This window comes from Embiotoca jacksoni, unplaced genomic scaffold (genome assembly GCF_022577435.1).
Source record: "Embiotoca jacksoni isolate LCO1_2020_lvr unplaced genomic scaffold, fEmbJac1.0.p SCAF_28, whole genome shotgun sequence".
Lineage (NCBI taxonomy): Eukaryota > Metazoa > Chordata > Actinopteri > Embiotocidae > Embiotoca > Embiotoca jacksoni.
The window spans coordinates 769,733-781,420 of NW_027185379.1; the positions used below are offsets into that span (position 1 = coordinate 769,733).

Genomic DNA, 11,688 nt, shown 5'->3' on the forward strand with positions numbered 1-11,688 from the left:
CTCCTTAATGCTTCGTGGATAAGAGGCCTAAAAATGCTTTACTTGCACTGTACAAGATATAACACAGTAAATTGCAATCTGAGAAGTGGTGTTCTCATTTTAGAGGCCTGAATTATCATTTATTTACACTTTTGCATGATCCAACATGTTCATGATCACATTCTTGTTTTAATTTTTCTCTTGCATGTGATTAGGACATACGGAAATGCAATTAAAACAATTTTTTTTTTTTTTTTTTTTTTAAAGCTCATAGAGAGACGACGCTGTGTGTTTAAAGCAGTCGATCACAAACATTAAAACAAAGAAATAGGCATAAATCTGTATCAAAGATCTTGTAAAATCAAGAACAGTAGGTCAACATGAAAAACTTGAATTGCTGTTAACTTTTATTTCCCCAATAACCCCAATCTGAAGAAAGGAATGGACGATGGAGTGACCTGAATGCTGTTTCACGTCATTTGCCAAAAACAACAGCGTTTATTTTAGTGCAGAAAACGTGTCACTTCGTTCTTCACATGGAGAACAATCACACGAAAACGCAAACAATCAGAGCATCTGAATTTATTATTACAGAGAGACTTCGATTAGATCGAAGCTTAAAAACACATCGATAACAAGCACATGAATCTCTTTCTAATCATTGTATTATTCGATTATATTCATATCTCTTGTATTTTTATTTTTTTACACGGTTATGGGTCTCATTTTCATCAGTGTGTTACTAAAAGGTCTTGTGCACTCCCTCTCAGCCTCAGCTGCTCCTGCCCAGTCGCAGGTTAAAAACAGCAGGTAAACAAACGCACAGCGCCGGGCTGAGGTTAGCTGACAGGCGGCGGTGCGGCCGTAGATACTGAGTGTGCCTCCTTGTGGTAGACGACCCCCCCTGCAAGTAGCACGGTTGACTTTCAATGAGAGAAAAACACACCTGCAGGTTGATGTATTGATGATTGTGTTGTTTTAGAAAAACTGTGAAAAGCACAATTCTAAACAAGTCAAGTAAAAAAAAAACAGTAATCCGCATTTATGGATTTATAGTCTTGGTGTTAAATTATTAAACGACAATAATCGTCACTCCCTGTTTGACAGAGATCACTCGTGTGAACAGTAGTTTTGAGTGGGGTTTCGTTTGCATAGACATTTTCTGTTGTTACATCAAGTCAATATATGTTGTTGGACTAGAAAATACACATTTATCTACGACCAATAGGAAATTAAAATCCTTTAATGTATGATATTAATTATTTTTCTTCTTCTCCCCCTCACGCTCACACATTCACGCTCATACAACCGCATTCATTCACTTGTCTCCATCTCCATCTCCCCCATACATGAACTTCTTGATCCTTAAATCTGTTCATCAACCTTCATCCTCCTCCTCCTCCTTCTCCTCCTCCTTCTCCTCCTCCTCCTCCTCCTTCTTCCCCTGTTACACATCCCACATCAACCTCACCTATTTATAAACCCTCCCTCCTCCACATGCATCGCCCCTTCCCGCCCCTTCCCTTCCAGTCGCCATCTATCTGGGCATCAGAAAGCAGCCGAGCCCCGGACCCCCCGATGCGGCTGGGATGTGAGGGTGCGGAGCCCCCGCGACCCGGCCGAGGTGGTGCTGGCGCTTCGTGAGGCGGCGCAGGGCTGCGGCTGCCAGGTCCACCTAGCCGGGCCTTTCCTCCTGTCCTGCACCCACGGAGCAGCCGGCGCCCGCGTGGCCTTCGAGGCCGAGGTCTGCCAGCTGCCCAGCGGGCTGGGCCAGAGCAGCGGTGTGAGGTTCAGGCGCCTGTGGGGGGCACCGTTAGCCTTCAGAGACATCGCCACCAAAGTGTCCAAGGAGCTGGAGCTCTGAGGGCGACCGGAGGCGGGGCAGATTGATGACACACGGGACAGGTTGGGCAATGAGGAGGGATGAAGAGGAGGAGCGAGGAGGAACCAGTAGCTTCTTCTCTTCCTCCCCGGGCTCCACCTCAGCTGATGTGGCTAGCGATGCCTCGCCTCCGCCAAAGACCCTCCTCTTCTGATGCCACCAATCACAGCCAGACAAACGGATGCACGGATGCGGTTCGGCCGCCGTCCGCAGACTTATGATGACCCTTGACCTTGGAGCTGTCAGTCACCTACGATCCCTGCTTAGCACACGCCACCACCTCCACATTATGAGCCCACGGAGTCAAACTGTCTTTTTGTTTTTCACGATTTCATATTTGAGGATGATAAGGATGGTGTTGCTGAGAACGATAGAGATCGATAATGTGTTGTTGTGGACATTGTTATTCCTATTGTGTCATATTTGTCATCATTCCTTTTTAAAGAGCTGCTATTTAAAGAAATGTTTAAAAAAAAATGTGTGTATTAACTTTATTGTCTTTCTTTTAATGCTTTTAAAACCGGCAGACTTTTGACATCCGTTGTCATTATCGGAAACAAACGTCACGTTTAAGAAGTGAAGGCGCAGTCTGACCTCCGGCCTCTAGAGGGAGACATGCAGAAATGCAGAGGCTTGTGACACACTGAACGGAGTATCAAGCAATCACAGGTATGAACAAAAACCCATGTTTCTGCTCAGTTGGAAATGTTTGCGCCATTTCTGGAGAAACGTTTGCTTGTCTGCCCGTTTCAGTGTGTGAACAGCCGATGAGCAAAGCTGCCCGGTAACACAGGACCCACCCGATCAGCTGATCATAACCCGATCAGCTGATCGTTTGAGCTCATGCTGTGCTCCTTACAAATACTCAGTCTCATTGTATTGTCCCTCTGTGATCTTTATTAAGAATTAAATAACAAATAAACAAAACTTTTTTGATCGTTCAAAGGTGCAATTTGTTCCTTGCAAAAGAAAATCTGGATTTTCCAATCGGAGCCGTGACGTTTGACACAACAGGATGTCTCAGCTGTCACTTTAGTTTGTTAGTTTCTGGACCACTTTACGTTGTTTTATCTGAACAGCCTCTACTCACTGGGTTTTAATTTAATTCGGTTAGAACAGCCAGCCAATCAGAATGCATTATTAGGACACACCGTTTAAAAGTAAAGTAAAGTACATTTCTATCCATCGTAAATTTGGAAGCAAAATGAACATGTGAATTAGTTTTCGCAGCACGCTTAGTGTCAAGATTAAGTCGTTTTTACTGGTCCTATAGTTTAATCTGATATGATGGGAATTTACTGTATGATACTAAAAGTACAAATGTTCACCTCTTTTCCTGCAAAGCCGACGCAGACATCATTTAAACACCCAAAAAAACAACAAGCCCTTATTTTCTGTTAACTTTGATTTGTTTGCTCTTTAAAAGGTCACCTTTAAGTTTTTTTTCATGACAATTGAATCTCTTTCCCCACACATGATTACTGGAGCTCAAACGGAGGAGTGGATGTTCTGGTAGCGTTTTGGTTTTACAACATTAGAGTCTGTCAGAGAGCCGTTGCCATCGCTTTTCCTCGAGTGTAGTGCAATACAGCCACGAAGCCAAGAATCAAGACTTGAATAAGCATTGATTAAGACTTAATAGGGCTCTTTTGTTTGGTTTATTTTTGGAAGTTTTGATATTCCTGGTATGATGTTTAAATTGATTGAGCACTTTTTTGCTTCTTTTTTTTTTTTTTTTTGCCAGTATTTCACTTTACTGTACTGGTGGGGTTTTTAAATAATCTGTATTTTTTTTTTTCTGTATCTGTAATTTGTTTAAAAAAAAAAATCACATTGTATCGCACATTTAAAGCCCTTTTAAGAGAATAATTTGCATTCTGAATGCCTTTCTTTGCTTCTATGTTCCTCCCTGCAGCAGCTTCTTGACTTTCCATATAGAGAAACCAGCTGTGATGACTTCTGGTTTCCAGGTAGATGTGCCATTTGGTTTCAGTGATGCCTCAGTTTATTAATAAGGAGACGGAGGTAGAAAATACCGCATTTCTGATGAGCTACAGTTCACAATGGCAGCGTGTCTCATCAAGGTTTGCTTTTTGTTTGTCCGATATGTCATTTGATTTGCGTTCCTATCCGTAGCAACACTGATATACAAACTTTAGCCTTTTCCCTCTGTTGACCAATCAGGCTGCAGCTCTGCCGAGAGGTGCTTGACTGTTGACCAATCAGATTCAAGTATTGCCGTGCGAGGTTTATGACTGTTAACCAATCGGACTCCTGCCTCATCAAGCCACGGTGCAGTTTCAAAACCTGCGGGCGTGGATGAGGCAGTGGATTCAGATGGGAACATGACCTCGAATGACCTTTTAAGAAATTCGTATCTTTTCTCTTATATATTAAAAAAAAAAAAAAAAAAAAAAAAAAAAGTGCAGCTCATCACAGAACAAAGCTCCCCGGATTCAACAAATATCGGCGAGTCCACCAAGTGCTACATCGATGATGTATCGCTGACACCGACAACTCCAAAATCAAAAGGTTGCCGTACTTGTATTGTAACTCTATAAAGCCGAGCAAATATAACTTGTACTTTTGAAGTATGCCTGCATCTAACGGAAACCTCGATACGGGAGCGTTAGATGTTACAGCAGATGTGTGATCTTTACCACAGGATGTGTGCGTGTCATGGGAGATATCAGCGGCAGCAGGTGTCCACCACTGTCTGAAAATGTGAAGCTGTGATTTAGGGCTAGTTTTGCAATTTCTTTTTCTGTTTTTTTTTGTTATTATTTTATTTTATGTTATTTTTCGTGTACCACTGGGCCTCGGCCCCTGAGGCTGTTCTCTAGATGCGGTTAGGTCCATGCTTTAAGGCTACAGTTCTCTTGTATAGTGTGTTCGAAGCTGTCGCTGTTTCAATAAAAATTAACTTATGGGCTGAAATTACAGAAATGATCGACCTGCAATCCTGCATGTCTCCTAGGAAATAATGTGTGACACAAAAATAAAGACTTTCAACCTCTTTTATATTTTATGTCTCTTTTCTTTTTCTTTTTCTTTAGATCAAATATGGATTTAATAGCTTTGGAGTAGAATCACACCAGTTTCTTTGTATTACTGTTGGATTGTATGATGTGTGTGTGTGTGTGTGTGTGTGTGTGTGTGTGTGTGTGTGTGTGTGTGTGTGTGTGTGTGTGTGTGTGTGTGTTTCCCGTAAAGAGAAGATGAACGAGAAGGTTTGATTGTTACATGGGGCATCGTTTAATAGTCCAGTTATATTTTACAACCAAAATGTTTTCCTTTGGTGCGTCTACATAGCCACGACCAGACTATGCATGGATTGATCCCAGGATGTTGCGGAGAAGATGACAAGATGGATGATTAGTTACAGGAAAATTAAGAGGATCCAAAAGGAAAGTAGGAAAGGAAAGGGTGTGGTTAGCGTAAGTAAGAAAGGAAGAAGAGAGAAAAGTGGAGTGTCTTGATGGAAAGAAGTAAGCAGGAAGTAGCCAATTGGCCAAAACCAGTAAAATAACTTTACAGCAAGGCTACCCGTTCATTTTTTTATAAAATAAAAAAACAAACAAACAGACAAGTCATTCATTCATGGTTTGTCTGTCCTCTTTACTTCTGGGCGGGGATCATGCCATCGATGGACTCTCCCTTCTCGAGCTTCTTCTCCATCTCAACCATCAGCTTGACACCGTCGACCACCATCTGGACCTGGTCCACCTCGGAGGAGCCCAGACGGTCAGCGTTGGAGATGTCGAACACGCCGCCCACGGAGGCTGTGTCCACGCCGCCTGGAGGAAAGAGAAGCGGGAAGTCAGGAACACCGGTAGGAGCATCCCGGGAGCGTTACCATGCAGAGCTGGCTGGGAATGGAACAACTCTTTTCACGTGTTTTCCCTGAAATGTGGAGACTTTCATTATTTCATTATTCACTATTTATTTTTTGCGTGTTTTGCTCGTGTGTGTGTTTATTCATTGGCTTTTATTTTTGTGTTCTTTTAAAAAAAATTATCCAACTTATTTTGATTGTATGTTTGTAATTTCTTTCTTACTGTGTGCTTCCCATGTTTGTTTGTTTTTTCCTGTGTTCCTACGCTGCTGTGACGACTACATTTCCCCACAGTGAGATTAATAAAAGTCGTATCTCATCTCGTCTTATTACCTGTGCCACGCTTCTGCAGACGCAGCCTGGTCAGGATCTCCTCGAACTTGGGGTGTGTGCTCAGCTTGGCCAGCTTGACGTGCACGCCGCCGCGCAGGCCGGTTCCCAGGTTGGAGGGGCAGGTCAGGACGTAGCCCAGATGCTCGTTCCACATGAAGCCGTGGTTGTGCTTCTTGAAGATCTCCTCAATCTGACCGAGTTGGAGTAAATTTTAAATGAATAATGTCACTCGTTAGGAATTAAACGTCACACCGCCCAGATATGCTCCAGTATGTCTTTTTTGTGTGTTACCTTAAGCAGGCCGGTGCAGAAGCGTCTGAAGACCTCCTTCATGTTGCCTCCCTTCTGCATGGAGATGACACGCAGGTGATCCTCCTCGTTCACCCAGACCAGGAAGGTCTTGTTGTCGTTGTGCCTTCGGGAAGAAAAACATTAAAAATCCAGCTCTTGATTTACGTTGAACAGAAATAGTTCTTTAATATGACACTCTGGGTTTTTTTTGGTTTTTTTTAAAGCACTGCTGTGTAGTTGATGTGGCAAAGCGATAACTCATTAACAGGATGTAGGGAGCAGTGTGCTGCAGCTGTGTGACACACATCAACAGATGTTTGAATAAATCTGGCTTTTCATAAACTGGCTGAGAGAAAGAGGCAGATGGTGATAGTTTTAAAGGTTTGCTTGGGAGGGACAGATGGGAGATTTTAGTTTAAAGGTGGTTGTTTGTTTTCTGATCGGGTCACATTCAAATCACAACTGAAAACCCACCTTTTTAAAGCTGATTTTAATGTTTGATTCATATTGTTTAATCAGAATATCTTAATCTGATTGTTGTGTGATTTGCACTTTTATTGTGTTGTCTCGATCATTTGAACCTGTAAAGTGTCTTTTGAGTGTCCTGAAAAGCGCTATACAGATAAAATGTTGTATTATTATTATCATTATTTGTGTTTTTGTGTTTGCATAGACTCACAAAGCTGATTTTACAATTGATTATTGGATACACTTGATCACCGTTTTGCTTTTTAAAACAAGGACAGCCTTGATCGAACCAATTTGGAATTATAATTTCATTTCCTGTCTGCGTTTCTCACCAGATGCCTCTGGCGTCGGGCCAGTCACGGGCCATACCGGCGCAGGTCAGCAGGGGGGACACGGGCTTGTCAAACAGGAAGTGATCAGCGATCAGCTTGTCCTGATCGGCGTCGGACATGCCGTCCAGGGGGTAGTACTTTCCCTTGAACTCACCATCCAGGCTGGCCAGAGCTGACAGGAAACAAGGAAGGAAAGTGTTCAGAGAAAAGAGGTCAGTCTCTGACAAACACGTCTGTTTCTACAAACATGTGTTACAGCTGTGGTATTCACCCTCAATGGACAGATTCTGAATGGCTCTGCGCTCTCCACGGCTGTTGTGGGGGGGCAGGGTGAATCCCTTGATGCTGCGGCCGGTACGGACGCGGCTGGACAGCACGTAGTTGGGGTCCAGGTCGTCACCACCCTGCGGGGAGGAAAAGACGACGCCGGCATTATTTTATTGTTCCCGGATACGTTTTGGTGTTTCCCCCTTCGTCCCAGTTGAGGAAGCGTTGACGCGTCTTTCCTCTCGGCCTCAGACTGTACCGACATTTTGGAGGATCAGTTTGTCACCTTCAGGTTCTCGAAGTTCAGGTCGGTCTTGTGCTTGTCGGTGGGTTTGTACCCGCCGTGACGGTCGGAGATGATGGGGTCCAGCAGATCCTTGAAGACTTCGTAGGACTCCTCGTCACCAGCAACGCAGCCCACGGTCATGATGAAGGGGTGACCTTGTGAGGGAGGGAGGGGGAAGGAGAGGGGGGGTTAAGTTGGTAAATTTACAAGGTAGTTCAGCTTTGAAGATTGACATGTTCGTTGGTGAAAGGTGTCTTTGTGTCTGTTGCATTGAACGTGAGGTCCTCTTTTACCTGCACCGCTACGTGACCAGGAGGGTTTTTTTATCCTGTTTTAGAGGATATCATAATCATAAGCTCCGTTAATTTGAGGTCTTTATGTGTGTTTGTCTCTATGCTGACGACTCGCTCCTTCTTACCAGGGTTGTCAACACCAGTCTGGATGACGTCATCCACGGTGAAGCCGCTGGGGGTGGACTTTCCCCTCAGCTTGCCGTAGATTTCCTTGCTCAGCACCTACAGACACACGGTGCAGGTCAGTCACGCGACTTCCTCTGTCTTTAAAGTTTGGAGCAATTGTCCAGGTCACGGTCAATCTAAGTGTTATCCGAAGGACACTGGACTTGTTTGTGTTACAGGTGAAAGATGTTTCAGGTGAAATGTCTTCAATTACATTTAGGTCTTTAAACGTTATGCTGTGAGAGACAGAAACAAATCTAAAAAAAAAAACCGTCAAAAGTAAAATAAAACGTGTTTTTCAGGTGTCAGAGTAGGATTTGTACCTTGGCCATGTGGTTGTTGTGCAGGGACAGATCGGGGTACTCGTCGTCCGTGGTGAACTTCATTTTGTAGTCGTTGTGGCAGTTCTTCGCCATGGCTGCGATTCTTACTCCGTCTGAGAGGAGAAAAAGTGTTTTTAGTTATTTTCAAAAGCTGCATTATTATTTTGAGTTATTTGGTGAGACTGAGGTTTAAGAAAGGAGAATTTGGAGTTTAAAATTTAAAAAAAAAAAAAAATCATTTGACATTTGCAGCAATGTGAGAAGCAAACTGTAACACAGCATATGGTGCAGTTAATACCATATTTCTTATCTGGCATTTCTCCACGTTTTTCAAGCGCCTTGTCTATTAGTCTTCTGGTGAAGAGGAGACACCTTCTCATTCTTTGGTTATTTCTTTCTGTCTCTTTGTCTCCTCTTCCTATCTGTCCACATGCTTGTCTCCATGACCGTCTCACCACCTGTCTTCCCCTCACAGTGAAGCCTATTTAAAGCATGACTCTCTCACTTCCTGCCCTGCACCCCTCCTCCCCTACTTGTTGCAGGGAGTCTCCAACACATGGTAATGAATGGTTTTCTATCTCGTCCCGCTCCATTCAGCCTAATAACCAGGCGGCACAAACGCCTGCAGTAACAACTTCTGAACTGAAAACTGCACCAACGCTCAAAAACCTAATAACCTGCCTCATCTTCATTTGTCTCGAGACATAGTTTTTTTTTTATATTCTTTTTTGATCCTTTAAGTTTGAAGAGAACTAAGAAAACCTCTCAAAGAAAACAGGAAGTAAATCATTTCTGTGTATGTCAGGCACTATAACACATTTTGGGACTTAATGACCTTAAACCAAAATGACGTTACTACAAATCTCTAAATACAAAGCTGGAGTGAACAAGGCTGCAGCTGTAGAAGAAATAAATCTACAACTTCTAGCTGCTGTTCTTTATCCAGTCACGAGCCAGTCTATCTCTCCTTCAGGCGGAGGTCAAAGTCAGCAGTTGGGTCATTGAGCGGCGGGGCAGCAGACCGACGACACCTGGTAACACCGAAAGGTCACAGCTTGCATACCTCCACGAGTCCCAGGACTAAATCAAGCGCTCCTAAACTATTCAAAGACACCTCAAGCCTGTCCTGCTGGCGTCAGCAGCAGCAGCTGATAGATAGTCACAACTGCTTGAGTGAAACTACACCGCTGCATACTTCCAGCAGCTACCCTTACACCAGCAGACCAGGTACCCACAACAGGGTCGAGTCTTTCAAACAGAAAACATATTTTCAAGCTACGGTGTGCGACGGTAGAAGATCAAAGTACATTTTTATAGTTTCCATGTCAGGAAAACATGTGCAAAGCTTCACAGGAATCCAAGTAAAAAAAAAAAAAATAAAAAAAAAAAAAGAAAGAATATGATACGCTGTCATGGCTCAGAGTTCACCAGTGGAGGGAATCTGTCAGATTTTGGTTGCCCTTGTAGAACAATTTTGTTTTCACGAGGCTTGGCCAAAAGACACTCCAATATCTCCCATGGAATTATCAAAAAGATCTACTAAAGCACCGCGTTGTTTTTGTTATTTTACCTGCTTAGGAGAAAAGAAAGAGGTTAACAGATCCCGGGATCAGATCCTGTTCACCAAATGTAGGGGTTGCCCAGCGCTGCTAGATGATGGACTTAAGTATTTATACCCAGACCTCTGTCGCCATTGGCTGACCGAGCTCGGGGGTCCCCTCATTTGATTGGTCACGGGAGGTTCTCGTTCGGCCGTGTTTCTAAAAGGCAAGAACCAACATCACACAACACTCGAGACGAGAGACGAGGCAACAGCTGCAGCTGCCCCGTCCACCATTTCACCTTGTGCCTGAATGCAGCTGCTCGACGGGAGCCTGCAGGAAAGAACATTGTAGAAACTCACATGAAATCTTCAACAATTCATGAGATGCGTGCAAAAAATTCAAAATTCTAGAGCACATCAAAGACAGAGGGGAAAAAAAGCATTTAAATGAAATTTAAATTGGGATTTTTGTTGTTATTATTTAAATATTTTTTAGTATACAGCATAATAGTGTGCAGCCTTGTTTTGAACAAGGATCTTTTTAACTTATTTCACTAGAGCTGCTGGCAACTGATGGTTTGAACACTTAAAGAAAGAAATGCTTGCTGTATTGAATCTTCTAAATTCCTTTCATAAGTGTCCTCTGGAGTTAAAATAACCACTTTGTCTTGGATTACATCATTGCAAATTTTCAAGTTCACAGATCGGATTTCATCGAGCTGTGGACCCTCACCGACCAAATTGCTAAGAGGAGGTGTCTGCATGAGTTTAAGATGTGTGGTACTGCTCCCTGTGGGGGAAGTCTTGCAGTGATGCGTAGTGACAGGCTCTCCAAACTCAAAACCTTCATGTCTCTTTCGATGTTTGTATCAAAAAGTGTTTGTGTAGTCGGGGTGCAACTTTCTTGGTATGTGTTCTTCAGAAGTTTGACCAATTTCATTAAAACATCACGTCTGATTTGTTTCAGGTTTGGTATCATTTCTTACTGTATCCAATGCCTAAGGTGCTGATACTCCATGAGACCTGCCTCTGATTATAAAACCCAGAGACCAGCTCTTGCTGTATCAGTGCCAGCCCCATTACCCCCCACTTGTAATGTGATAGACCTCAGTAATCTACCCACAGACAGATATTAAATCATTCACATCATGTGACAGTAGAAGTTGTGGGGCGGAGCTGAGAAGAAAGTGTGACGCACACGGCAATTTAACACAAGATCCAGGTTTCCCCCAAAGCACAGAATAACCTCGATCAGATGTTTGGTATCCTACAGCTTATTTTCAAAAATAACTCATGCTGCTTTTTATTGTATTTATAACAAGAGATCAACTAAAGTGACTTCCACAACCTACTTTATAATACCCTCTTTATCTTCACTCAGCAAACAATAACACACAGTAAATTATGGAATAATTCACAGTTGGTTACCAAACAAAGTTAATGTACATATATTGATAATGGGTTCAGTATTGCCAGCTGACAATATACAATTATTAACCTTAGAAATTCTTAAATGCAACCATTTTGAGATGTGATTTCCATGAGAGTGTAATACTGCTGATTTGGAACCAGCCTGATTTCCATGTCAGCAATGTATTACAGGAAACTGACCCTGGATCTGATATTAATGATCCAATCACAGCTCTGCAGGCAGCTACAGTCGTTGCTCTTTTATTTGCTTTACTTGGGAA

General features: G+C 43.0%; 2 protein-coding genes across 5 annotated transcripts in view; one reads left to right on the plus strand and one right to left on the minus strand.

The window, feature by feature from the left end:
• The window catches only part of mark4b (MAP/microtubule affinity-regulating kinase 4b), a 44,400-nt gene extending 39,067 nt beyond the window's left edge, over positions 1–5,333 (plus strand). For 2 of the 4 annotated variants that reach the window (XM_069161009.1, XM_069161011.1), the window contains one exon: positions 1,510–5,333. In XM_069161009.1, coding sequence (XP_069017110.1) covers positions 1,510–1,843 — 334 coding nt within the window. In that variant the 3' untranslated portion in view covers positions 1,844–5,333. The remainder of the gene's footprint in view (positions 1–1,509) is intronic. The other 2 variants (XM_069161012.1, XM_069161013.1) reach the window with 2 other exon arrangements.
• Positions 5,093–10,128, minus strand: ckmb (creatine kinase, muscle b). The gene is made up of 9 exons (XM_069161014.1): positions 10,025–10,128; positions 8,455–8,567; positions 8,092–8,188; positions 7,674–7,828; positions 7,392–7,524; positions 7,121–7,292; positions 6,321–6,444; positions 6,030–6,219; positions 5,093–5,658 (listed from the first exon to the last, which is right to left on the minus strand). Exons 2-9 carry the CDS (start codon positions 8,545–8,547, stop codon positions 5,480–5,482), a joined length of 1,143 nt encoding a protein of 380 aa, XP_069017115.1. The 5' UTR covers positions 8,548–8,567; positions 10,025–10,128; the 3' UTR covers positions 5,093–5,479.
• Between the last annotated feature and the right edge of the window lie 1,560 nt (positions 10,129–11,688).